At 40.6% G+C, this 26,814-nt stretch overlaps 2 protein-coding genes across 6 annotated transcripts in view; both read right to left on the minus strand.

Annotated features, from left to right (window-relative positions):
- The window catches only part of bsnb (bassoon (presynaptic cytomatrix protein) b), a 62,394-nt gene extending 44,457 nt beyond the window's left edge, over nt 1-17,937 (minus strand). For all 4 annotated transcript variants that reach the window (XM_044024305.1, XM_044024304.1, XM_044024303.1 and 1 more), the window contains exons 1-2: nt 17,654-17,937; nt 10,102-10,492 (exon numbers count right to left, since the gene is read on the minus strand). In XM_044024305.1, the coding sequence (XP_043880240.1) occupies nt 10,102-10,492; nt 17,654-17,841 (579 nt within the window). In that variant the 5' untranslated portion in view covers nt 17,842-17,937. The remainder of the gene's footprint in view (nt 1-10,101; nt 10,493-17,653) is intronic.
- A 2,087-nt stretch (nt 17,938-20,024) lies between these two features.
- bap1 (BRCA1 associated protein-1 (ubiquitin carboxy-terminal hydrolase)) lies at nt 20,025-26,675 on the minus strand. 2 transcript variants are annotated; one of them, XM_044024631.1, is made up of 17 exons: nt 26,171-26,675; nt 25,643-25,672; nt 25,488-25,542; nt 25,253-25,385; nt 24,957-25,076; nt 24,674-24,735; nt 24,390-24,532; nt 24,167-24,245; nt 23,957-24,080; nt 23,549-23,687; nt 23,250-23,434; nt 22,637-22,770; nt 21,985-22,448; nt 21,527-21,756; nt 21,274-21,366; nt 21,112-21,184; nt 20,025-20,726 (listed from the first exon to the last, which is right to left on the minus strand). In XM_044024631.1, exons 1-17 carry the CDS (start codon nt 26,205-26,207, stop codon nt 20,593-20,595), a joined length of 2,235 nt encoding a protein of 744 aa, XP_043880566.1. In that variant the 5' UTR covers nt 26,208-26,675; the 3' UTR covers nt 20,025-20,592. The 2 variants fall into 2 exon arrangements, with proteins under 2 accessions (XP_043880566.1, XP_043880565.1); XM_044024630.1 differs by having other exon boundaries at nt 21,527-21,759; nt 26,171-26,673.
- Between the last annotated feature and the right edge of the window lie 139 nt (nt 26,676-26,814).

Consider the following 26,814-nt stretch of genomic DNA (forward strand, 5'->3'; position numbering starts at 1 on the left):
ATAAGTTTATTTCTAATCTAGTTATATTATTCTGTTAGTTTATTTTTTTCTGTACTCTACTGAAGATTAATCCGTCATTAAAAGAGTTATCAATTCATGTTTTTTTTTAACTAGTAATGAGTGTTTCAATACTAAAATTACAATTATTCTAATAAAAAAGATAGTAAAGGGGCTGTTTTTACCAAACATATTTCACATTTTACTGCATTTTAAAGCCAAAGGTTTATGTCTGGGTGCTTATGACTTTTATTGAAGTTTTAGATGTGATTTCCCCAGCTGTAATTGTGCTGTAGACGCTCACGGGTTTCTTTGATGATCCACTTCAATGACTCTGTAACTATGTTGAAGTGCAAGCTAAGGCGGATTTAATTAATTGAACCTAACTCACAGCTCAACAGCCTAGAGCACCTAAAACATGCAGATGAATATAAACCTTTTTCAAGAGACTTTTACGTGTCACTGTGTGATTAATCAAAATAATGATGAGTGAGAGAAACGTGGTAAGAGCAAGACTTAAAGGGGGATTCACTTTCAACAGTATAATGACAAGTTTGAGCCAAAAAAGTTGGCTTTTTTGGCTTTAGGCGTCAAGTCCCAGGTGTCGTCCATGCTGGCTAATTGGAGGTTTAACAGAAGAGGAGTCTTCTGTGTTTCCCCGCCCCTTTGATTACCTTCACCTGCCTAATGTGTTCCACCTGTGTCTAATTGTCTCCCCTCGTCTATATATACACCTGCCCTTCCAGGGACCTCTGCCAGTTTGTGTTCATTCTCTGTGTCATGCAGTTCAGCGGTAATACCTCAAAAATGATGATGTACGGCTCATTTTTGTCAACAGATTATATTCACTTTTAACGGTCGCTTTGTTATATAAAGCAATAAACCCGAAAAAAAAGTCAATGTGAGAAGCAGAAAACTCTGAAAGTGTTTTAATTACCTTAAAAAAAACGCAGCACGGAGCGTCTAAAGAGCAGAGTTTCAGCCTCAAGTTTGACTGTACTTTCACTTCCACTCATACAATACAAAGAAAACGTCTAATCAGCTTTTAATGCACTGAGCTCATGTGGACGAACATGATGACTCCTGTTTGTCCTTGCCTGAGAGCACAAACCAGATGACAACAGGGTGAGCGTGGACTTCTGACACAGTCATAATTAAGCATGTGCGTGTCCCAGATTTAGTTTCCGTGAGTTCTCTCTCTCTCTGCAAAAATATTTTGGCACATGCAAAATTCAGCAGTTAGTGTCTCCACTAAGTTTCTGACCCACTTCACACTGTTTGTCCACTTAAAGTCCCAGAGTGTGAAACTCAAACGATTCAATACATTACATTACATGTCATTTAGCAGACGCTTTTATCCAAAGCGACTTACAATGGAATCAAGTACAATTAGCCAGGGGTGGAATCGAACTTGCGACCATGATGTCTTTGGTATACAAGGTAGGGTCTTAACCACTGAGCCACTCCACCCCGATACCACGTCGGTCTCTTGGTCTGAAAAGTGACAATAGAGCACGGATACCCGACCTGAGCCATCTGTGCAGAGATGGTCATTTCAAGTGAAATTAAGAATAAAATAAGGTGGATTCAAATGGCATTATTAAAAAAATACAGTGTAAACATAAAGATGTTTAACCCTGTACTCAGGTGCACCAGTAATTTGCTATGGGAATAATACACAACTCCTTATATGGACATCCTGGGGGTGTGTGTGTGTGTGTTTATAGGTCACATATTCAGGCTTTAAGAAAATTGTTTTTTTCCGTCTTATGTGTTGTTGAGTCAAAGTTATGATTCATTTCATATCGCATTTTTAGTCGTGATATAAAGTAGCAATAATTGTGCAGAAGTCACAAAATGTAGTGTTTTTCTTTTCTTTTTGTTCATAAAAACGAGCCAAGTGAACTTTGAACTGTGACGTATTTCCAAATTTCACAAATTCAATCCGATTTTAAACATTTTGAGTACTTTTTGTTCAGGTGTGTTTATATATTTGGTGAAAATTCTTCTTTTTTTTTCCATCAGATTGCCTAGGTTCTGCTGAAAAAAAAGGATATAAGACACTCTATGTTGCACATTCTTATAGCCTCTGTATATACTGTACGTTTAAACATAGTGATGGAAGAGAGCAGCCTAAATGCTCTGTGTTCTAAGGGCTAACGAGTAAAAATAAGCGATAATAGTTACTATTTACAACAGGCCAGAGAGCACAGTACGCAGGCTATTGAAGGCGTCCACGGTGGATGTTATTATTTTACTCCATGACAACTTGTAATAAACTATGATGAATGATTACATAAATACTTATCAGTGGTTACAGTTCAACACGAGTTAATTAAGAAGAACTGTTGGTCGTTAATGGTGAGTCACACTCATACATAAGGTGTGTGACTTGTGTGTGTGTGTGTTCATCATCACAGTAGTTGCTTCCACCTGGATTTAACAGGGTAATGGCTTTTGTCATTTGCCATTGTAACACAAACACCACACACACAAACACACACATACACATCTAGCCCAGACACACTTGTCTCCTCTCCCCTCTTTTCTCTCTTCCTGCTTTCCCATCACCATAAATTAACGCCACAACCAGCAGCGTGACAGTCAGAGTACGCTTGAGCTCAACTGTGTCTGGCTCCAACAAAAAAGAACACAGTCACATGTCAGGTTCGGTCAATATTCTATCAGGCTCGGTCGGGTGCGGACTGACAAAGGTGGCCCGAGCTGCAGTCTGATTCACGACAATGTATGGACATGTTTTGTGGAGATGAGGTGGTCGGACATTTCTTAGTTGCTTTCTGTGACAGGAAGCCAAGAGTAAACGTGTGGCTCATTCTATCCTGACAAAAACACAACAAAGCGGCTATTTTCTCTCTGCAAAACGGCCTCATAAATAATATTAATACAATTTCCAAGCAGAGAATAATTTCAATTAATTCATGATTTACCTGCGTCTGTGTCTTACAAACATAGCCAAAAATAAAAATGTTAACATCCATCTATTTCCCACTGCTTTATCCTCCACCGGAGGGTCGTGCCAAACTCAGCTGACGTAGGGCTATGGTCAATTTAGAGCGTCCAATTTACCTGACCCCCATATTGCATGTTTTTGGACTGTGGGAGGAAGTCGGAGGACCCGGAGAAAACCCACACACACACACACACGGGGGAGAACATGCAAACTCCATGCAGAGAGGCCTCAAATCCGGGTCTACATGCTGCAAAGGCAAGAGTGCTAACCACTACAAATGTTGTCTGATCCTGGAAAAAAAAACAAGTTTCCAAAAGCCGAGGAAATCGCACTCTGACTCCAGATCCGCGTTGAATAGACGTGAACGTTATCCTTCCACTCAGTTTGACACACAAAGCTTAAGCCAGTACGAGTGAGAGATCCGTACAATGAGCATGTTGTCACTTTAGCGCAATCTGAAAGTGGCGCCGAGTCTCTCGTGCCACGTAATGCAAATTTAGACGACGAGGATTAGAGATGTCTGATACTAAATATTAGAATTAATTTAAGAGGATTAGGAAGGAGATTCCGGGTCCCTTGAGGTATAATAGACTTACCCTTAGCTAATATGGCTGCATCAGTCTGGTGCTGTATTTCTTATTTATGTAGCATTTATTTAGGGTAAGAGGAATCAGACTGTGGCCTGCATGGTCCGAAGTTTGCTGAAGAATTTAAAACTATACTCGCGTCTTAAAGTTCACGGTAAATCAATATTGGACCTGAGACAACCTCGAAAGTCTGCCTTCAAGTACATTTTTGACAACTTTGATATATTATTCACACACCTGATATTGGGGTCAGGTTGTTGTTGGTGTGACAGCTTGAGAAATGAATATTTTGGTGGTTAACATTTAACCACGCCCCCCGTGTCTTACTACAACAGTTACAGTTGTATTTACAGGAGGAAACATGAGTCATAGCATTTGACCATCGCAGTGACTCACATCAGCTACTTGTTAGTGGAGAAAAACAGTGTTTGGTGCCAAACTATTTGTGGACGACACTCAAAGTTCCAGATTTATCCTTAAAGGGGAAAGAAAACCGTCAAAGTGAAAACCCATAAATATATGATCACATTATTGGGTTGTTTGTGGTGAAACTGTTGCCTTGTTTAAAATCAAACTTTCATTATCATCTGCCTCTCAGGGTGACTCCATGTCTGGACGCCGTAGTTATTCTCTATTGTATTTTGAAATCACATTTTATTTTTTATTTTATTTATTTTTATTTGTACTTTCCTCTCCCACATTTGCAATCGCCTGCACTGCCCCGATTAGTTTCACCTGCTCACAGTCACTCCTGCCGTGGAGTCTCTGGAGTGTGTTAAGCACACGCTTCCTTCACTGTAAACTGATACTGAGCCTCTGTTTTGGTAGTTTTGAACTTTGAACTGTGACGTATTTCCAATTTTAAACATTTTAAAGACTTTTTTTACTCAGGTGTGTTTATATGGTTGGTGAAAATGAAAAAGGTTGTGCTGGGAAAAAAAAGGATATAAGACACTTTCTTATAGCCTCTGTATATACTGTACATAGTCATGGAAAAAAGCAGCCAAAGTAGTAGTGCATATACATTCTGTATAAACATCATACATGATAATAACCCCTGCATACATAATGCTACATGTCTGTTTTTACAGAGTAATGATGATAAACTAACCAAACAACTCTCTGTGAAACTGTTGTCCTTGCCCACATTTGTGCAGCTGGACAGTGGCGCGCTCTCAGTGATGTAGAAATGATACGATGCGACGGGATCATTTTCAGAGCAAAGAAAACACTGCAAACACACTGTGGCTACACCTTAATGCTAACTACTATAGAGGCCCCGCTGAGCGTGTGCCGCTCTCAGGATTGTGAGCACAGTTTTGAGATTTAAGGAGACACACACACACACACCAAACGGATGCATCTCACACAGCGGCTCACATGCTGACAGAAGCTGTGAACCAGTCTGCAAGACAGAGAGTTTGGTTGTTTTCATGTATTTTTGCTGTTTGACGAGTATAATGTCGAACTACGCCTCTGGTGATGTGCTCCAAGGGCTTCACGATGTGGTTGACAAAGTGCTTCTTTTGGTCTAAAGTGCTGGTGTTAATCCTAAAAAAATATACACTGTGTGTGTGTGTGTGTGTGTGTGTGTGTGTGTATCCATCGAAAGGGAAGCTGAAGAAAGTCCTGACACAAAAGCATTGGAATGTCATCATTTCATGGAACGATACAAGCAAGGGTTTATAATATTTGATGTGTTTCTGTATTCTGTACTTTGGTGTTGCAGCTCTAAATCAGTGCAGTGTTGCATAGCGTCAGTACGGACTCTCAGACTATTATGGTTAATTTATGATGAAGCTTTTTCTCTCTCTGCTTCTGTTTCCCCACACACACACACACTCTTACTGCAAACACACCGTTCTCTATCTCTCCATCTTTCTTTCTTTCTTTCTTTCAGCTGTGGCTTCTCAGGACTGGGCCATCATTGCAGACAGAAGGAGGGTACGATCTATAAATAGAAATTGGACCAATTATGAAGCAGATGCTCCGATGTATGATGGTGGGAGAACAGCGCCGGGGTGGAGGTGGCGTCATCGGTGCTACTTTATCTCTCTAAACTCTTCTTGTCCGTTGTTTTAGTCTCCGTCTTCTCTGACTGTCTCTTTCCCTCTTTTATTACACAGTTTTTTTTTTAATCGTACGCCTCCTTTGCTCATTTGAACTCTCTTAATGCCATGCAGTTACTCCTTTATCTTGGTTTTACATTATGCGATGGCACGATCACACGTGTATACATAAGCTCAAGTGTTTAGTTGCGCATCTCAGTTCTCAGCCTACATCTCGAAATACGTCTCGTCTTCTTGAATGACAGCCCTGCATCAGACTGTGGCACATAACACCCATGTGTGTTTACATCCCATCCTCATCGTCTGGTTGTTTAACACTGCTCGAAAGTCTATTATGATGAATAAAAAATAACGTGCTCTACTTGTACGATGATTGTCTTCATGAGAAATAACTCTGTGCAGAGTTATTTATTTTATTAACCTTAAGAGAAGAGAAACAGAATGTAAATGATGTGTTTCATTCTGTTTAAAATGGAGATTATCAACACTTTAATCGGCACCGCCATCTTTCTGTTATTTGAGAGGAAATCCTCTTCATTACCAGATTTTTTGCACATTATCTCTGTAATCTGGGCCAGAGCAATCCGTGCATGTGAATGATTTGTAATCAGATCCTGACACTGAAGCTGCAAACAAATGACACTTGTTCTGTGACAAATGACCTTCAGGTGATTTTGCTGTGAGATAAATGAATATAATTGTTACCCTAAAACAATCAACAAAGTCCACTTTTATTATAAAAATGTCCAAATTTTCCTTTTAGATGTATCTTGATTACAGCCTCTGGACTTGTTTTTGCTTATTTTAACCATAAAAGGGCCAGAAAATGCCCTGTAAGTAAGTGTTGTTGCCCATTTTGCCAGAATATCTTTCAATATCTGGCAGTTATTTACAATTTACTGCATGTTAAAATGGTGTATAAATATTTTGAAATGAAGAAAAACAAAATGTTTTATGAAAAAGAAACACTGTAGTTGTACACGACCAGATTGTGCGTGTTAAATTTGAAATTTGAACAGCATAGAACATATTTAAAAGAACATCTGTTTGAGTCTTTGTCTCAATGTCCAAAAACAGGCCAATGAATTTACAAGTGTTTTCCAACTCTCTCCTCTCTGCTGACAAAGACGCTGATTTGCTGTGTATATATATATATATATATACACATATATATACATAAAATAATTTCTCCTCCTCCTGCTTTGGAAGGGCTATTTACTTCCTCTTCTATCTCTTTCTCAAGGTCCATCCTCGCCATCGCTGTAATCGTGATTCCAGTCATCACTGCAGTCTTCAGCGTTATCATCACCTCGGTGTGCAACAACAACATGACAGTCATCACTTTCAGAGAGAATGGTGTGGCCGTGTTAGATATGCTGCGCGGAGGCAAAAGCCCAATCCATGCTAAGTAGGTTACAGGGCTAAATCTTCAGGTCTCCAGAGGCAAAGTGTTTTCCCTCTGTGTCTCCATCTCTCTCTCTCTCTCTCTCTCTCTCTCTTTCTGTCAACATCTGACAAGCTCACCAAGGCTTGGCTGAAAAACAGCCATACCATTCACCTCTGCTGTTCCCTTCAGTGCCTTGTGCCCAGTCGCTCCCTACATGATCTGTTCTTTATTGTCCGCTTCCACTTAAATCCACAAATTTCTCTCGATTCCCCGCAGCTTCACTCTCTCCAACCTTCTCTTTTATATTCATGCACATAAAAACTCAAGCTCACACACCCACATGAGTCCATTAATCTGCTTAGATGCATGTGTGCAGATGAAAAAATCTCTTCCCTTTTTTAACCTTTTATCTTGTCATCACGATGTGACTCTGATAACCTGTGGGTCATGCCATCACGGCTATATTTTGCAACATGACTCACATGGAGGTGACGTGAAACTTCATGACAGATGACACGGCCACATTTGACTCACGCGAACAGTGAAGCGTAGCTTGATTCAAATTAGGCGAGCGATTTATCTCATGATGAAGGCAACAGGCCTTCTCAGCTACCTGTGTGTAGATGCGTGTGAATGATGTGGGAAATGTGTGCTGTGTTGTGTTCAGTAGTTGTTAAGAAAAAAACATTGTTAGGGTGATGCTCCAGGCGGGAATTATTTTTTTTGTTTCCTGTCAGAAAGGAAGGATGTATTTTTGTTTAAAGGCTATACTTTACTGTGCAGCTATAAAAGGACAAAGTACTTGCTGAGAAAGAAAAAGAGCCTGTGATTCATTTACAAAAAGTACGACGTGACTAATACATCAGGAAGCTTAGATAGATAGACTGGGGTTGAAATATCACGTAACACTTCGTGAACCAAGGTGCCTGTAACTGGAAGAGCTCTCATCCTGACTTAAAGATAAGGGTGGGGTTGCACCAATTTGGCATAAGTCTCTACTAAACTCTGGATTTAGTCATTATGAAACCACTACTATATCCACTCCAGCTACTATGTATGAATGTCAGACACATTCGGTCAGGTTGGTCCATTGTGGCGATGCACTGCTGCACTGATGAATCCTTACAATCATCCATCCATCCATTTTCTACCACTTTATCCTCCACATGAGGGTCGCGTGTGCCAATCTCAGCCGACATGGGGCGATAGGTGGGGTCACAGTTCACCAGTCCATCACAGGGACACATATAGAGACAGATCCACTCTCACCTATGGTCAATTTAGAGTGTCTAATTTACCTAATCCCAATATTTGATGTTTTTGGAGCTGTGGGAGGAAACCGGAGAAAACCCCTCAAACCTGTAACCGGGGTCTTCTTGCTGCTCCTTAGAATCAGTTGAATAATTTGTTCACCGAATTGTTCAGTACTTCCTGCATAACTGTGAGCACAGACTCCGTCCGACACAGTCACTGAACCGAAATACGGCTGAAAGGGTTGTGATTTGGGTCAAATTGGATCGCCGGCTTTCAGCAGTGCTGTCGCTCAATACACCAGACTCCATTTCTTTGCTTAATGTTGGAGATATTTTTAAGTCTACACTTCAACGTTGTTTGGTTTGATTTCTGTGTCGGACGTTGCACTCATGACTCATTCCAGTGATGACACTCTCTGACCAATCAGCGGTCAACAGTCTGTCGATGTCACATTTTAGTATTGGCTCAGCTTGCTTTGGCACCTCACCAGAGCAGGTTCCAAAAAGAAAAATAAGTACCAGGCACCATCTCTAATGGAAAAACAAAAAAAAGAGTCGAACGAGTTTGAAGAACCAAAAGCAAATTTTGATTTTAAAGCAATTATAGACACAAACATTTTAGTAAATGACTTACTGCCAATAAATCATGCTGAATGTTACACAGTGAACCTTTCTGATGCAGTGAAGTGTGTGAACCAGTCACAGCAAACACTCATTACGACCCAGAGTGAAAAAAAATGACATTAAAAAGTAATTACCTCCGTACAAATGAAACAAAATTTGTAGCACCTAAATCACGCTCTTCAATCAAAATGCAAAACTGTACCCTCACTGTAAGAGCCTGTACTTCATATTTTATTAAGACACTGCAGATGTAAACTAATGTATGCACTGACATCATTTTCTCCTATAAATGCCTTCGGTGGACGCCACGAGACACACAACTGTTACAGCTGTACAGCGGCGAAGGAGGCAAATGGAAAAATTTACAAGCTGTCAGAGGCAACATCAATCTGTATGGTGTAGCAAACACGCCATATACACACACAGTATATAATTGTATATACTGTATGTTAATGTATATATAGCTTCACACTGGGGGGAATTACATGAAAACAGAGCCTGAAGGATTAAAGATCCCTTCTCCTGTCAGTCTGATCAGCGTCACAGCCACTTTGAAGGGTTAAATTATTATTTATTATTCAATATTTTATTATGAGTTTAATTAAGAGAAACGTACGGTTGATCACACAGCTGCCAGTGCCTTGTTTGATTCCCTTCAGGCTCTGAGCAGTTTGTAAGAACATGTCTGAACAGGAACAAGATCTTTTTCTTTTCTTTTTTTCCCTTCACTTCACACGTGTATCATGCAGATTGGTATTTGATTATCGCTGAGAACACGGAGCGGATGTTTAAACATACAGTATATACAGAGGCTGTAAGAATGTGCAACATAGAGTGCCTTATATCCTTTTTTCCGCACAAACTAGGCAATCTGATGAAAAGAAAATGTCATTTTCATCAACTATATAAACACACCTGAGCAAAAAGTACTCAAAAAGTTTAAAATCTAATTGAATTTGTGAAATTTGGAAATACGTCACAGTTCAAAGTTCACTTGGTTCATTTTTATGAACAAAAAGGAAAGAATCACGGTCCATTTTGCAACTTCTACACAACTTTCACTCAACAATACGTCAAATTTGACGTATTTACACGTATTAAACATTTTGAGTACTCTATGCACATACTTAAAGCCTCTCTATATACTGTATGTTTAAATATAGTAATAGTAAAGTATAGTATAGTAAACACGGGTGATTGCAGCGCTGCTTACCTCAGTGAGGTGCGGGTTGGGGTTGAAGCCACACTGGTTGCACACCATGAAGCGACACTGTGTGCAGGTGTTGAAGCTGGGCTTGTCGTCCCCAGTGCCCATCAGGTCGGTGGTTTTGCAGACGGGGCAGAGTTTGCTGCTGGGCATGGGCGCAATCTGAGGCACAGAGTACGGAGAGGTGGGGACACTGCCTCGGTCAGGGGACACGGAAGGGGACCTCCCAGTCCGGCTGCTTCCCACGTCCACCTGCAGACTCCGCCTGGCCACGTGACCCTGGCCCTGCTCTCCCTGTGGTGTGGCGTGCTGTGGTGTGTCATGGGAGGCTAACCTGTCTCCTGTCCCGTGACCACTCTGGGCTCCTGTTTTAGGTCCTGGGTCTGACAATGGTGGTCTAACAAAAGGGGGACAAAGAGAGCACACATGGTGGTCAACATTACAACTCAATAACTCTTTCAATAAGGTTGCCTGTGATAAAGTATCAAAAATAGTTTCGACTAGAAGACGGGTCAGTTCATCATAAAATGTGTTGTTTTTTAATAACTATTTCAAGTTGAGGACTGAAATGTTTCTGTATTATAACACATGACAATGTGTCTCCTTAATCAGAGACACATTTCACTGACGTCTTTGCAAACTTTCCATTCTTTGGAGATTGTTGCAATCCCCCTCTATAAGTCCATATAAGACTGTTAAGTGAAGTTTACAATACGATGCTGCAAATTACAAAAGGAGCAGATGAGAGTGGAGCGGCGAGTCAGTAAATTTGTCACAGGGACATCAGTGAATTTAGGATCTTTGCCAGTTTGCAGACGTCGTAACGTTTAAGCACCGCGCGGTAAATATAAATTGTGGCGTGCATCTTTCTACATTTTTGTAGTTTCAAATGAGCCGCGTTTAATACTCTCTGACATGGTTTTGTATATCACTCACTCACCGACCAAAGGTCCCTCACATTGAGTCGTATATCTTGAAATCATTTCTTAGAACACGCCATTAAAACGTCTCATCATAGCTGATGAAAGGAAATATCAGACTACTCAAAACATTGGCCCAACAGAGAGGCAGATGATGAATATTTTATATTGCCTCTATCACTTTCTGTGAAGTGCTCCTTTGTTTTCACTTTGAAGCCTTTCTGCTGTGTGTTTAGAGGAAAACAAAAGCAGTACAAGTCAGACGAGTGTGTTGTAAAGTTTTTGGTTTTTCTTATTCACTCCGGCTCTCAGATGTTATACTTAGAGGGGGAATGGACTCGTTTCCTCTGTGATAATAATTTAGACCTTGCATTGTCATGTCTGTCATGTACAGAGATGATCTCAGCAGCAGCTCCGCGACGAGAGAAAGGCAGGAATGAAAGGATATTGTGGGAATTTGTGAGTCACTGCTGATGCACAACCACCTGTGGTCACCAGGCTAAACCCATCAGTAAAGTGCACTCGATGATCATTATTCAACAATAGCAATGTAGTGGCAACTTAACTGGACTTTTGAGGATGATACTAAAGCTACAGGTCATGTCGGTAAATGTCCAAATCTATCCATTGTCCTCATGAGACGGATCGTTTCACATAAGTATCATCCATCCATCTTCTACCACTTTATCCTCCACATGAGGGTCGCGGGGGAGAGCTGTGCCAATCTCAGCTGACATAGGGCGATAGGCGGGGTCACACCCTGGACAGTCCATCACAGGGACATATAGAGAAAAACAACCACCCACTCTCACAATCACACTTATGGTCAATTTAGAGTGTCCAATGGCCAGAGAACCCAGAGAAAACCCAAGCACACATGAGGAGATGATGCAAACTCCATGCAGAAAGGCCCTTGTTCTGACCAAGGCCCGAACCCATGTCTTCTTGTAAAAGTGGAACCTTTTTTAAATCCTTAAGAGTTCCTTTAATATCCAGACTCATTTGTTCCTAGAGGCAGAACATGTCAGTCTTTTAAAACTACTTCAGCCTGAAATATACATACCAAATATTAATTATATTTTTGAGATTTTAACCCATTAAAAGCTATTTACACAAATCCACTGGGTTTCTTTTTTATAAAAAACTATTTCAGAAAATACATTTCAAGGTGCATTTGATTGTAATTATTTTTAGGCCCTGAGATGAGTCAACGATTGGCAGAAAAATTGATTTTGATGCATTGTTTTTTGAGTTTTTTGAGTCAGACTTTAAAGAAAAAAAACTGACATATTTGTTCCTAGTGGCAGAAAATGTCCCCTTCCCAAAAACTGCTGTAAAAATATTAAATATTAGTTCTACATTTTCCCAAAAAATGTATATCCTCTGGCAAATTTTGAGCTATATTCATTGACAATAAAAAGCTCTTTCATTACCATACATCTTGTCAAAAGACAGCTATTAATTTTAGCCACAGTCTATCTGTACAATCATCCTTTATAATACTATATGTTTCTTATTGATTTATGGATTTGTCCAGTGGAAATAAAACTGTGTAACTGATGCTTCCCAATGAAATCCATACGATATTGTCCATTTAGTCATATTTATAGGTCAAAGCTGAAGGTAGCAGATGAATCAGACTTGCATGTTCAAATGCAGCCAAATGCATTTTACTTCCATGATCCATACACTCACGCACGTCAACATTTCATAAGCACTGTTGCAGGAAGATAAAAGATAAAAAAGGAAGATAAAACTTTAATTATTCAACAGGGACAGATTTATTTTTTCATGTTGTCGCAGCTGGATATCCAATTGTGAAATGAGAGGTTTGCTGCATTCAAGTGCTTCATATAAGCTCCCGTCACCAGTAGAATGAAGGGAATATGATATATGTTTTTGTAATTTCAGTCGAAACCAATGACAAATGTATTCTTTTTTGCTCGCTTTCAGGAATCAAACAGCTTCTGTGCACCGCATTCACACAAATTTAAAAGGAACCATACAGAGCTAATTAATACATTTTTCAATTTGCATGTGACAGTCTCTGACGGATACGCCACAAACCTTGTTTTTGTTATTTTCATGCACTGATCAGGCTCGGCAAAATATGTTGAGAAATATCCAACATTTAGCTTAGAGACAGGAATAAGAGAGAGCAGAGAGGCAATACATTCATAAAAATATATACCCAAGGAATTTTTGAAAAACCCAAAAGACTGTTGTAACATGTCATAAATCTTCAAATACTCGTCAAACGGGATGAAGAAATACTCCATCTTCCATGGACCAAAAGGAATTTTTTAACACCATAAACATGTTTTATGAGTTATACTGACGCATCTTCCTATCTGCAGTGTTTTCATACAAACTAGCGCGTTGAAATATTTTGTTGTTGGTGTTTTACTGACAGAGAAGAGGCAATTGTTTTTGTCTTTTTACTGAGAGAGAGAAACATTTCATCCAGAGGATTAAATTACTCTTGTTATAAGATTTTGCAAAATAACCTTCAGAGCAACGGTAAGTTTTAGTGGAGGCTTAGATCTGCAACTTGCATAGGATAAGATAAGAACTTTAAATTGTGACGTATTTCCACATTTGAAAAAAGGCATATAAGACAGACCTATGTTGCACATTCTTATAACCTCTGTATATACTGTGCATTTAAACATAGTAAATAGAAAAAAGCAGCCAAAATGCTCTGTATTCTAAGGGTTAATAGGAATGTGATGGTAATAGATGAGACGCACAGACCCCATCCAATGTGTTCGTCCTGCCAAAACACACAGAGAGAAGCACATACTGGACACATTTCCGCTTATTCTCAACAAGGACAATTTACATCCTGAGGTTTGTTAAAGCTGCTGAAGAAGTCTGATGTACCGTGTTCAGCCCCCCCCACCCCCCTCCACCCACGCACAGTGAACATTCAACACAAGCTTTTGAACACCGAGACAACAATGCTTTAACTGCCAGTTTCTGAGCAAACGAACATTATCCGTCACTGAGTTATAAATACTGAGAGCAGCTTTTGCATTATTTGTACGAGCTTCGGCATACGTACGTACTGTGCTTTCATAACTGAAGGTAAATGAATAATGAAGACGTACGCTGCTCTTTCTGTGGGTTTTAATGGACTGTAGTTTTGTTTGGGTGCATTTCTGGTAGTTTGATTTACACACTTATACTTAACCTCACATCAGCGGCACACGTCTCAGAGACCGTCGCTAGGATCTCTCCTGGCATTTGGTCAAATGCATGGAAAACATAACACTATGGAGAAGGTAAATGCGATCATTTGCTAAACAGGGATCAATAAACAACAAAGTTGTGTTGTGGTGTTGTCCTGATGTTCCCACGAGGGATCACCACAGCAGATCATCACACACATAACTGTTTATGCCAGACACAACAGCTGACTACACCCTGAGCTACAGCACCTCTTATAGAACATGCTGCTTTTTAGGCAATATCGTGTTTTATCCTGACACAGAATTACAGAAACAACGGAGCCCCAGACATGACATGGGTGAAACAGATTAACGTTTCATATTTCGTGGACACATATTAGAGGGTTACAAACCTGAGTGCTTATCATTTCTGCTCAACGCTGTTATGATTATGGAAGAAATAGCCAAACAATGTTAACCGTTTTCAAATCGAAAGTGCAAATTGCGAGAGCACAATTAGCAAAGGCTGCAATCTTTCTATTTATGACCGTTTTATTCATTTTATTTTATTTTGAAAAAATCATCATCGAGTTCTCAACCTTGCATTGGAGTATAGTAGTGAATTCTTGTTTTATCTCGTTTTTTAAAACTATAACGCAATAAACATCGAACTGAAGCGTGACTTAAATGTTAAATCTCAAATGGAATTGTTTTTACCCAAATATTTCAGCTGTGTGTTCGCCCTGATTTTGTGTGATCCACTTTTTCAAGGGCTCATATTTACCTAAATGACAGCAATGAATAAAATATAATAGAGTCTAAAATAGCCCTGGAATCCACTTATGAATAAGGTTACATACTGTATATATGCCCTATTCATATTAATAGGCAAACTCGTAAAATCAATTAAATTAAGATGAAAGTCTCCCAGATACAGTCTCAATTGTTTCTTACACTCTCTGTTTTTTTATTTTCTTGTTTATTTGTTTTTGAAAGAAAGAGCCAGACTGAATCTTAAGAGAAAACATTTCAATCAGCCATATGATGTGTATATATATATATATATATATATATACACTCTCTCTCTCCATTTCTCAGCGTCACTCGCTCTCTGTGTCTGTGAACACACTCTGGTCTAACGTCACTTTATGAGACACCTCAGGGCAGATACCCGAGAGAAATCCAGATATAAAAGAATAATGAGGTGCATGGCATTAAACCCTGCCCCACTGTGAAAATACAGAATAAAGAGATAAAGTGTTTTTTTTCTTCAAATAGAGACATAGGCCATGCTGAACATTATTAAAGGTGGTGTGTGTAAGAAATTATTATATTGAGACAAAATGATGATGTCATTAGAGACTGGGGAAACTTCAGTAATAACAACAAAGCTATTCACAAAATAATTTGTAGACCACACAGCGTGGTCATGTTTTGGTGTTTTCGCAGCGTAAATATTGAACGCTACCAGACCTTAAAAAAGCCTCAGCACCCCTCTCACAAATGTATTTCAATCAGAGGTGAAGAAACACAAGGGTTCTGCAGCGGAGATGCATTAAAATATAGACAGCTGAAAGCTCAGAGGAAGCCGAGGACAGACGGACGGCGACAGACATATCGATGTGGATACTTTTCTACCAGGGAAGCAACACACTCTCATACACTTTGTCAGTGGACATTTAATGTGTTTAACAATTTTTATGGCCCATTATTGTCGCCTTGTTGTGTCATCATGCAATAATCCCCCCTGTGTTCAGCGATATGGTTGGTGTCGCGGTTAGCACCCTTGCCTTTGCAGCAAGAAGACTCAGGTTCGTGACCCCATCAAGGGCCTTTCCCCGTGTGTGGGTTCTCTCAGGCCTCTCTGGTTTCCTCCCACAGTCCTAAAACTTCCTATATGGGGATTAGGTCAATTGGACACTCTAAATTGACCGTATATAGGTGTGAGAGTGGATGGTTGTTTGTCTCTATATGTGGCCCTGTGATGGACTGGCAAACTGTCCAGGGTGTACTCCGCCTATTGTCCTATGTCAGCTGAGATTGGCCCCTGCAACCCCCATGTGGAGGAAAAATGGTAGGATGAAAAATGGATGGATGTTTAAAGGCATATGGCTCCAACACATCTTAAATTCTAAAGAACTCTGCGTCATCGTGATTTGAATGGGGGAAAACTTAAGACAGAGGCAGAGAAACAGGTGCATCAAAAATATCAAGATGCAGCTGTGTCTCTGCGTGTAGCCATTCAGGTCTACAACTGCTGAACTGTGTAATTGAGGCAATATCAGATCTTGTTGGAAGGGTAATCCCCTTTCACACGCCCCCACACACAGAAACCGTAGACCTGCAGGCTACTTACTACATGTGATTGCACACACACACAATCAGGGGCTGGTTGTATCAGCCTATTGTGTCCAATAATGTTACATTTTCATTCTTGTCACTGTGTTAATGTGTCTGGGTTGAGGATGGATTTCTCACGGTGGTATTCAGCGGCACTCCTGTACAGGAAATGAGCCTTTTGTTTAGTGTGCGGTTGGTGAAAAAACATTTCCACTCTACAGTGACAGCATATTGATTTGAACAGTGATCAGAGAGATGACACAGCTGTGGTATACATTATTTACATATATATATGTATATAGTTTGTTTATGTATGTGTGTGTATATATGTATATGTATATATACATATAGGATAGATATAGTTTGTTTATATATATATATATATATATATATATATATATATATATATATATATATATATATATTAGTCATTCTATACAATGCTGTCATTCAGACGCCTCCACCTCAATGGGGAAAATGCTGTCATTTCTCTGTAAATGACTGGCTTTTTTCTTTTTCTTTTTTTTCTTTTCCATCACGTCGAAGCATGTTTGAGGAAATCATCAGCCTGTAATGGAATCGACTGAACGAGCTCCTGCATCACCTACATTTCTAATGTTATTATCACCAGCACACGCTATGGAAAGCATTAATATTCCTGCATGTGTGAGTACGGGCACTGCCTCACTATGGAGCAAAAAGAAAAATGTCGCTCTTTCATTCATGATACTCGGGAGAGACGCCGTGAAAACGGGCGTAGAAATTCCCCACGAACCGACTGAACCACACACCGCCTGTACGTGGCGCTATACGTCGAAAGTGAGCGTATATATTACATTTGACTACATTAGACCCAAACTCACGTTGACTAAGATTGTGATGCTGCCAGAGAAAGAGAGAGAAGGAGGTAAATGTGGGGTTTTAAAAGAGGGGGTGGTGGTAAATGGTGTTGACAAGGATATTGAAATAAATAATTAAGCGCCCATTCAAGCCTGTCTCCACGCACTCGCTTCATGCTTATATCACCGCTCCATATCGCACAGATGTCCGGTACGAGCCACGCTGCCGTGAAACCGCCCTGATTTTCCTCTACGTTTAGCGGGGAAGCGTCGTCGCTATCGCGGCTACCTGTTAATCCCCGGCCCGGGTGCAGCACCAGCGCTTCCTCCGGCGGGCGCTCCATTGCTCGGCTTGATGAGCTGTCCAGAGTCCGGTGGTGCTGAAATGGAAGCCGGAGTCGCCGCTGCCGCTGCGGGGACGGCGGGGCCGGACAGTCCCGCCTGTCCCTCCCCCTCCATGCTCGCCTCGTTCCCCATCGCGAAAGGTGTCGACGGAGAGGAACGATGTTGTCGGTGGTTCTACAGCTGTGCTACAAACTCGGATGAAACTCAGCGCGGCTCTCCTTCCGCCATCATCACCTACAGTTCAGCATCCTGCACGGAGCACGCGCACTGACGACGGAGAGGGCGAGGGAACGCGCTGACGCAATGGGGTGGGAACTGGAGTGGCTCGTGCGTGCGCGTTCACGGCGCTCGGGTTATTTCGCGAGTCAACACACCAGACGCAGATCCCTCTGAGCACAGTGGGGACGACTGGGACCTCCCCGATTCTCCACGGCTCCTCCACGCACTGTTTGTTCTTAAGCCATACCACACACACACACACACACACACTGGTTTACACCTGTCGTCATTCACCTGTCCTCATCATTACTCACCATTCACCACCAAAGTTTATGGTGTGGTTTGGAAGAAAATAAAATAAAATTCAGGCCAACATTTTTTTTTTACTCAGAAATGATTTAAAATGTAGCTAAGTACAGTTCTTCCAAAAAAACATACTTAAGTAAAAGTAAAATTACAAGTCTAACTTTGAAACTTCACCTTAAGAGTTAGTCATTTACATTATGGGGACTTGATTTTTGTCCCCATAAGGAAGACAAGTCATGAAACCAATTTATGTCCCCACAACATGAGGAATACCAGGTACACAGATGCACACATAGATTTGCACAGCTATTCTTCTGAGGACACTGCATTGACTTCCACTCATTTGAACAACCTAAACAAAGCATTATTATAAACCTTAACCATAAGAAGTTAATGCCTCATGCTGACCTTAATCTTCCCACAGTTTTAAATGTTAACCCTAGTGACGTCCCGACAAGGTCAGTAATTGTGCCAGAAACAAACCACTTTAAAACCTGAATAGCATAATGTCTTTTATGCGTTGCTAAATATGCTATCAGCCAGGTTATATGATGAAACAGTGATGATGTAACAGCACCGCATGGATTTATTCAGCACATACTGAAGACATGTGGCTCGTTTTTTTTAGCTCCTACTCCCACTCAGGCCATTGTGTATACTTTCTACTGTGCCATTATTGTTATTAATATTATAAGCTCATTGTAAAGAGTGACAGTTTAATGACAATCAGTCATGGTACGCCATGAAATAAATTGTGTTACATTACGTTACAAAGGGGAATACTTAGTAGCAATAATTGTGCAGAAATCACAAAATAGACCGTTTTTATTTTCTTTTTGTTCATAAAAACAAGCCAAGTGAACTTTGAACTGTGACATATTTCCAATTCTTCATGAGATTGCCTGGATTGTGCTGAAAAAAGGATATAAGACGCTCTATATTGCACATTCTTATAGCCTCTATATATACTGTATGTTTAAGCATAGTACCGGGGGAAAAAAGCAGCCGAAATGCTCTGTGTTCTAAGGGTTAAAGTTCCTTTCTATTGTGAGTGATATCTCCCCAGAAGAGTCTCTCTTATGGCGTATTTCACCGGTAGAGATAAAGTGGAGAGACCATCCTCTTTGAAAGAGTGCTCTCCTTAGTGTACACTAACTGTAACTACAATAACATGTTCTATCCATCCATCCATCCATTCTCTCTCAACTGCTTGTCCTTTGAGGGTCGTCCAGGTAACGAGAGCTGATCCCAGCTGACGGTGTGGTTCTCACAGGCCCCACATATAGAGACTGACAGTAGTTTGTCAATCATCCTAACTCAATCTGTACATCTCTGGATAGTGGGAGGAAGTCAGAACGATAATTAAATCTCACTAATTCATTTTCATAATCCTAATCGAACACCTCGTTTTGTACATAATAAAACATACATTTTGTACGTTTGTAAATAACTTCTTATTGTGTATTGATTGTTTTTATTTGCATTAATTGCACAGCATGTCAGGTCAACTGACATTGCTTTCATGCGCGCTATAGAAATAAACATCAACCAAACACCAACGGTACTTTCACTGACTTTATTTTTTTTAGCATGAATTGGCAAGCACAAAGAACTGAGCTCATCATACAAGTGAGCCCATTGAACAGTTACATATGTACAAAACCCACGACTGCACTCATCCAATGTAATATTCGTTCATCCCGAGATCCAAATCTGGTACAAAAATAACACAAGAGCTTGTTTTTCATTTGCAGGACCTCAAGAGGAACACACACACACACACACACACACACACAGCAGAGACTCAGTGAAAAAGATCTTCTAATGAAAAAACAACAACTGATGCATCATCAATTCTTGACATTTAAAGCAACTATGAAGACCGTGATTAAAAAAAGACTTTTTTTTGTTGTACAGTTAATTACCTACACTGAATATCCTGCAGCCGAAATATTGTGGATGACAAAAACACATCAAAAAACGGAATACTTCATCGGCACCGTGAAAACATGAAAGAGGGGACACAGCAGAAGAAAATCGAATTTAACGTTACCAGATATGAATTCATGTTCCCACAAATGACTCTAATGACCATAAGAATCTCAAGAAGATCATCAAAAGTATTCCGGTGCATCATTGAGGATTTTTTTTTTGCATATTTACAAACTATAACATAGCACTGGCACAAAATGTTAGTTTACATGGAATCTAAAACAGAGGTACATATATATATATATATATATACACACATGGGGGGAGATTAAAATCACAAATGCAACACTAAACTGTCTTTGTGTCAGGAGTGCAGCAGCTTTTGTTTTCCCCTCTGCCCCTCGCAGAAGTTCTGATTGTTTGCAGTTACTGACGTTTGGCTTTGTAAGGTCGGGAGCGTTTCCTGCGATCCGGTTTCCTCTGCTTGTGCAAGCGGCCGATGCTTACTCCCTGCCGACGGCGCACAGAGATGTTTTGCTCAACCAGGCTGGCCAACATTCCTGCGGAAAACACCCAGAGACAGGAATGAAGGGGCGAGTAAATCGTGAAAATATAAGCAAAACAACATGCAAAACTGGCCCCAAGTTGTGTCATAATGTCACAAAGCTGTATGTGTTTCTAATTGTAAAGATATTTTGATTGTATTAACAGTTTTAATTTATTTTCCATGTTCAACAAGTTGCTTTAGGGAGCAGTAATAGTTATTGTTTGGGGATGTAAGCGATTATGAAGCGCGGATCATTTCCTTCTCTTTCCATACATGTTATTGAAGAGGTGTTTATCATTTGGCACTAATAGTCCACCAGAGAATCCAACTTTGAGTGGAACTCCAAAAAGAGTTTTTAATGATTTTTTTTGCTGGAATGGTCTTGACTTCACATTTACCTTCTTGGGCCAGCATTGAAATAAACGTGCAGATGAACTCGTCGTAATTATGGGTCCTCCTCTGATCGTCAATCTGAACAAAAAGAAGGACTAGTATCAAACAAAAATACAATTAACGTCACACCAAGGACATTTAATAGGTTTCGGGTCAACAAAACCTACTTTGTATTTCTTTCTCTTTTCCACTTCTTCCTTTAGATAGACTTCATAATTGGCAATGTCAGCCTCTACACACTTGAGCAGTGCAAGCAGTTCCTGCAAGAGAGAGAGAATAAGGTGAACTAGTGCTTATTATAAAGTATAATTTCAGTAGACAATGTGTCCCTAATTGGCAGCACAAACAAAAAAAGTGCAGGTAGAGTAAAGCAAAAAGAAACCAAACAAAGATATAATGAAGAGGATTTTCTAAACTCACTTTTGGGGAGTACTTATCCCCGGGGGGCTTGCTGCCTGTAGCCGCTTCTGTAGCATTGACTTTTTCCTTGCTGGGTTTTACCTCCACTCCATCTTTGCTCTCCTCTTCTTTAACCTTCACAGATGGCCCCGCGTCGCCCTCATTTCCTCCTTCCTTCTCTCCTGCTTGCTCTTCCTCTTTGATCTTCTCTGGAGTACAAGGCGGCAGCTTTGTGCCGTCCGCAGCCAAATCTACTAAAAATAAATAACGCAATCAATAACAGCAACACTGTCGAAATTAGCCAGACAGAGACGATCCACTATTAGTGGTACCTTACTGTATCCTCATTAAGGCCAAACGGTTTCATGTACAGTTCCACATTATCAACATTTTCCAACTGGAATATCAAGCGAGAAGCTGAAACGCTCACTTCAGCAGACACACAAACAAGCGTGACATTAACGATCATGTGCGCTCACCAGATGGAGGGAGAGCATAGATGACTCCATCCTCCTTTAAGTGCAACATAGCTATGCTGACAGAGGGACCCAGTTCTCTTACAGCGCGGTTATGTCTGGAGTCGAGCCTGAGCATCTCGTCTTCTCCAAACAGCACACGAGACAGATGGGACGCAACCGGGCTGGACGGGCGCGTGGCAGCCTGCGAGCGCGCAGGTGAGCGCAGCGGTGAGTTGAAGGCACTGCCGATCTCGGAGGCCGTGTCAGTGCTTTCGTTGCTGGGTGTGGGGGAGGGCTGCGAGGCAGATGTGATGCAGATGCCCCCAGTGCGGCCCTCCGTGCGCACAGAGAGAGGTGTATTTAGGGCGTCTTTCCTCTGGGCCTCTTTCTTCAGTTTCTCAGCCAACACAGTCAGGGCGATCTGGCTTTCCATCCCAGTCGCAGCTCGACCCGGTCGTGAGCGCAGACTCGCTTTCCGCCTGAATCTTAACAAAAGCATATAGAAATAATTATATATCTAAAACAACAACTACAGTTGTAAGGGTCACTGCTATGGATCAGATCCAGATAAAACGATGAGTTTTACTTCAATACAGATATTAGCACTACAAGACGACACTGACAACATTCACTCTTCGGCAGAGGTAGTTACACCCAAACACATATCACTAACCTGCTTGACGTGCTGGCAGAACCAGTTACTTCTTCCTCGTCATCCTCATAGTCATCTTCATCGTCCGAGTATGGTGGTTTGGGAGGTACCGGCACACGAGAGCGAGCAACTCCAGCAGCAAGATCCTCCTCTTCCTGTCAATTAGAGGGTTAGGGTTAGTCATCTTCAATAAGACGACACCAAGAAAACACCAAGAAATCTAAATATGACACATTTGAGCTGCAACAGGAAGTAGGAGGAAAAAAAATATAAAGAGAGAAAGAGAGTGGGAGAGAGGGAGAGAACAAACAGTGTTAAAAATGACACCTGACAAAGCTGAGGCGCTCAAAATGATCTGTCTTTGTCACTTGAAGTCCTTAGAAATTATCCTATATCACTTCCAGATCAAGTGTATTTCCTTGGTAACAGTCAGACACTATAGTAACGGAAATATCTGCATGTGGAAAAATAATGTTCATACAAATATGTTAACTTTTAAATATATTAGTATTCATACACCCTACTGTAAGACCCAAACACCAAGAGTAGAAGCATTTAGTCAATTTGTTGATGTCCAAAAACAATTTGTGAGTACATTTGATAATAAATTCAATTCTTCACTTCAAATGCTTACCTGCATCGGAGACTTGGCATAGTTGTGGTTGTCCAGGAAAGCTGGGAGGCGCTGAACGACGGGGTTGGAGCTGGCGGCCGACTGTGGACCTCCACCAGTGGGGACTGCTGGTTTGCCCATGACCTTAGTGTTTCCTGAAGGGTTAGGAGCATCCTTGGATTGAGCCCCTGACTCATCCACTGAATCTAAAACAAAGGGAGTTGTTTTTAAATTGTTTCAAATTGTTTTTACGTGTGTCCCTTTCACGTTGGCCCTGCACAACTAACAGGATAACATTCAAAGAAGGACAACTAAAATACCTGAAGAAGCCTGATCAGCCGCCTGAGATGTAACTGGCTCTAGATCCGTCTCTTTCTTGATCGCTGCGGTGTCATCAGGAGAAGAGGAGTCCTGCTGCTTCTTGTCGTGGACGAGTTCTGGCTGGGTGAGTCGGATCATCTGATGCCATGACAAAATATTCAACTTTCAGAAGCATAAAAACATAAAGAAAAATATTCTACAGCATTATAATTGCCAATATCAACAGATATTGTAAAAACAATCATGGCAATTTTCTTTGATCATGGCTCCTAATGGTGGGCCTATAATGTACTGTGAGTGAGGTTCAACAACTGCTGTGGTCTAAAGGCCGCATGAGTATTTGGTGTTATCAGCAATAACTGTGAAATAGTGATTTGTCCGTGTTGAACCCTCTGGCAGTTCCTGACCTTCTGTAGACCCTCCAGAACAGTCTGTCGATTCCTCTTTAGAACTTCAAGTTTGGACTCGTACTTCACTCTGCGGTCTGGCACCACCGCCATCAGGTTGAAGCGGATATCGTGGTATGGCTCACTGTGAAACAGCAGATCAGCATCATACAGTAAGACATCAGTCATGAAAGTGCCTGAGGAGCCTGAGCTGACTGTTTCAGGACTCACCCAGCAGTGGCTAGTCCAATCCTCTCCATGATAACTCGCCGAGCTTTATCAGTCCATTCCTCCTCCTCCCCCCAAGGTCCTAAAATATTATGCAAAATATTATGCAGTTATAACAAACCCTTTTTGTACAATTCCCTCTTCAGAATAAAATCTTTTCAGTGTCACAAACAGGCAAACCCAGCCCATAACAGGTCATTTCTAGGTTTGTCAGTGTAAGTCTTACCATGGTCAATAGGGTAAGCTTTAAGTCCATCAAGTTCAAAGAGGCGGTCTTTGATGGGCACATAGCTAACAAAGTGGAAAGCTTCCATGGTCCGCACTGCACTAATTCCATTCTGTTTCTCTGGAAGGTGCCTCGGTTCCGGCCTACAGAGTAATATAAAAAAGAGAGCTTAAAAATCTAATGAATGCACAAAGCCTGCCATCTTCCACAATCCTGAAGACCAATCACATGCTCACATAACAGGTACCTGTACTTTTAAAAACAAGAAACTGACAGTAACTTACCTGGCATGGCTGTTATGTGCTCTGGCAAGCTCTGGGGCATTTCCTATTGCATAACCTTTACTCTGAAAATACATGAAAATCAAACATTACAGTGAGTGAAGAGGAAGAGAGGAAGTCAAAGAGAGAGATACTGTTGTAGAGGCACCATATGAATATGTTAGAACCACAGAAAAAAGTAATATCAGAGGCCATTCCTAAAGGAATTTGTGAATACAAAGCATGTGATGATTTAACTAAACTAGATAACACAAGACTTTGTGAATGAGTAAAACAGAACTCTTACCTCTGGACTAAAACCTTTTGTGAAAGCCTTCATGCGACTAAGGGTGGTGCCGAGCTCAACACCACTGCAGTTCAGAAGCACACTCAACAGGGCGTGAGTGGCACATGAATTTGGTATCAACTAGATAGAAAATGACAGAACAAATTCCAAAGAGGTCCAAGTTATAGGAGGCATTTTGATAACTTACCAAGTTGGAAGTACAAATTACATAATGTGGAAACACCAAAATATCAATTGGCTTGAACTTGAACCATGGTAATAACTAATTGGTATACTTTGTGATCGTATGTACTTACTTGATGAGCAAAAAACATATCATTTACAATTTCCTCATCAATGACAGACGTCTCGTCCACCAAAGTGTTAACTTTCCTCCTGGATCGACGTTCCTCGATCCACTTGAACAGGAAGATGAAGCCATAGACAGGACTGAAAAATAAAATGATACCACCCATAATGTTACTTAAACTCAAGAACAGCAAGCAGTGACAACAGACATGAACATCAACTGACTGACAGCAAGTTGCATACCTTTGACACTTGCTTTGAAGATCATAGATTTCCTCTACCTGGACACCTTTCACACCTATTAAACCATAAACACAACACAAAGAGACATTTGATTGATCTTACTGATCCAAAGACTCAGAATCAAAGGTTTGGTTACTTCATATAAAGGTACTCACCAAAATCTTCCACCAGTAGAGTGAAAAGCCCTGAAATTATCAAGCATTTCATTTATTAAGAGTCTATAATAACCATAAAACTATTCAGAAAAATTACAACCTTGAGTTGTTGTTATGCTTTCTCATATTTATGGAAACTTGCAAGAAATCCAGCATGCATTGACTACAAGAGGCTTATATTGAAGAGAATTAATGTTCACAATAATACATATATACCATTTTGTGAACATATTGTGGTGGTTTCTCTGTTTTGTTTTTTCTTGATGCACTATAAAGTGTGAATTTATATGGATATAATAGCCATACCATCCTAAAAAAAGTGTATTGTTGTTACAGCCTGGGTTACTATATTATTGGGTTACTCCCATCAAAACATTACACATAAACCTTTTGTTGAACCATTTTTTAATCTAATATTGTGCGAATGTTGTTCTGATTTTAATGAGTCAAATCTGCTTCTGATGCTAAACTGGCTTCAGGAGGAAGCTAACGTTTGTTAGCTGTGTGCTGTCTGTCGACATTACTCACCTGGATCGCTCTCGAGCTCCAGCCAGCCTTTATTCATGTTTGCATGTGTGCGTAGGTGAGTGGTATTTAGGATGTTTTCCAGTCCATGACGTGAGGGGAGGTAACAAACTTTGACGGTAACGCTGCGTCCATTCACGGGACAACTGAGGAGAGTTCAACATAAACACAATAGACACAACTGGGCGCGTACCAACGCGTCATCAAGATGCGACGAGTGTCGCCGGTCCTACAGTCCGGGTTGAAGAGGGTAACTTCCTGTAATCAAACCTTCAGAAACATTCATCAACAACCAAAAAATAATAATTTAAAACTCGGTGTAGCAACAACTATGTAAAACAATGCAACTCCATATAGCATTAGCCTGCGTGATGACATGCAGTGTCACATAAATGTAAGCAAGCAAAACGTCATAAAACCAAATAAATGAGTTTGTAAATGAACAAACCAACAAACATATGGAGTTCAAATATTAAGATAATAAAACAAGACTATGAACAGCCAATAAAATCTAATATCATATTAAATAAAACTACATAGAAAGTCGTCTTTCATCATTCATAATTTTCCCACTTTTGAATCCAGAAAGAGCTATATGCTTTTTTCCCCATCCGGATGCTGTATGTTGCAAAATCACATCACCATTG

Source organism: Solea senegalensis, linkage group LG4 (assembly GCF_019176455.1).
Source record: "Solea senegalensis isolate Sse05_10M linkage group LG4, IFAPA_SoseM_1, whole genome shotgun sequence".
Lineage (NCBI taxonomy): Eukaryota > Metazoa > Chordata > Actinopteri > Pleuronectiformes > Soleidae > Solea > Solea senegalensis.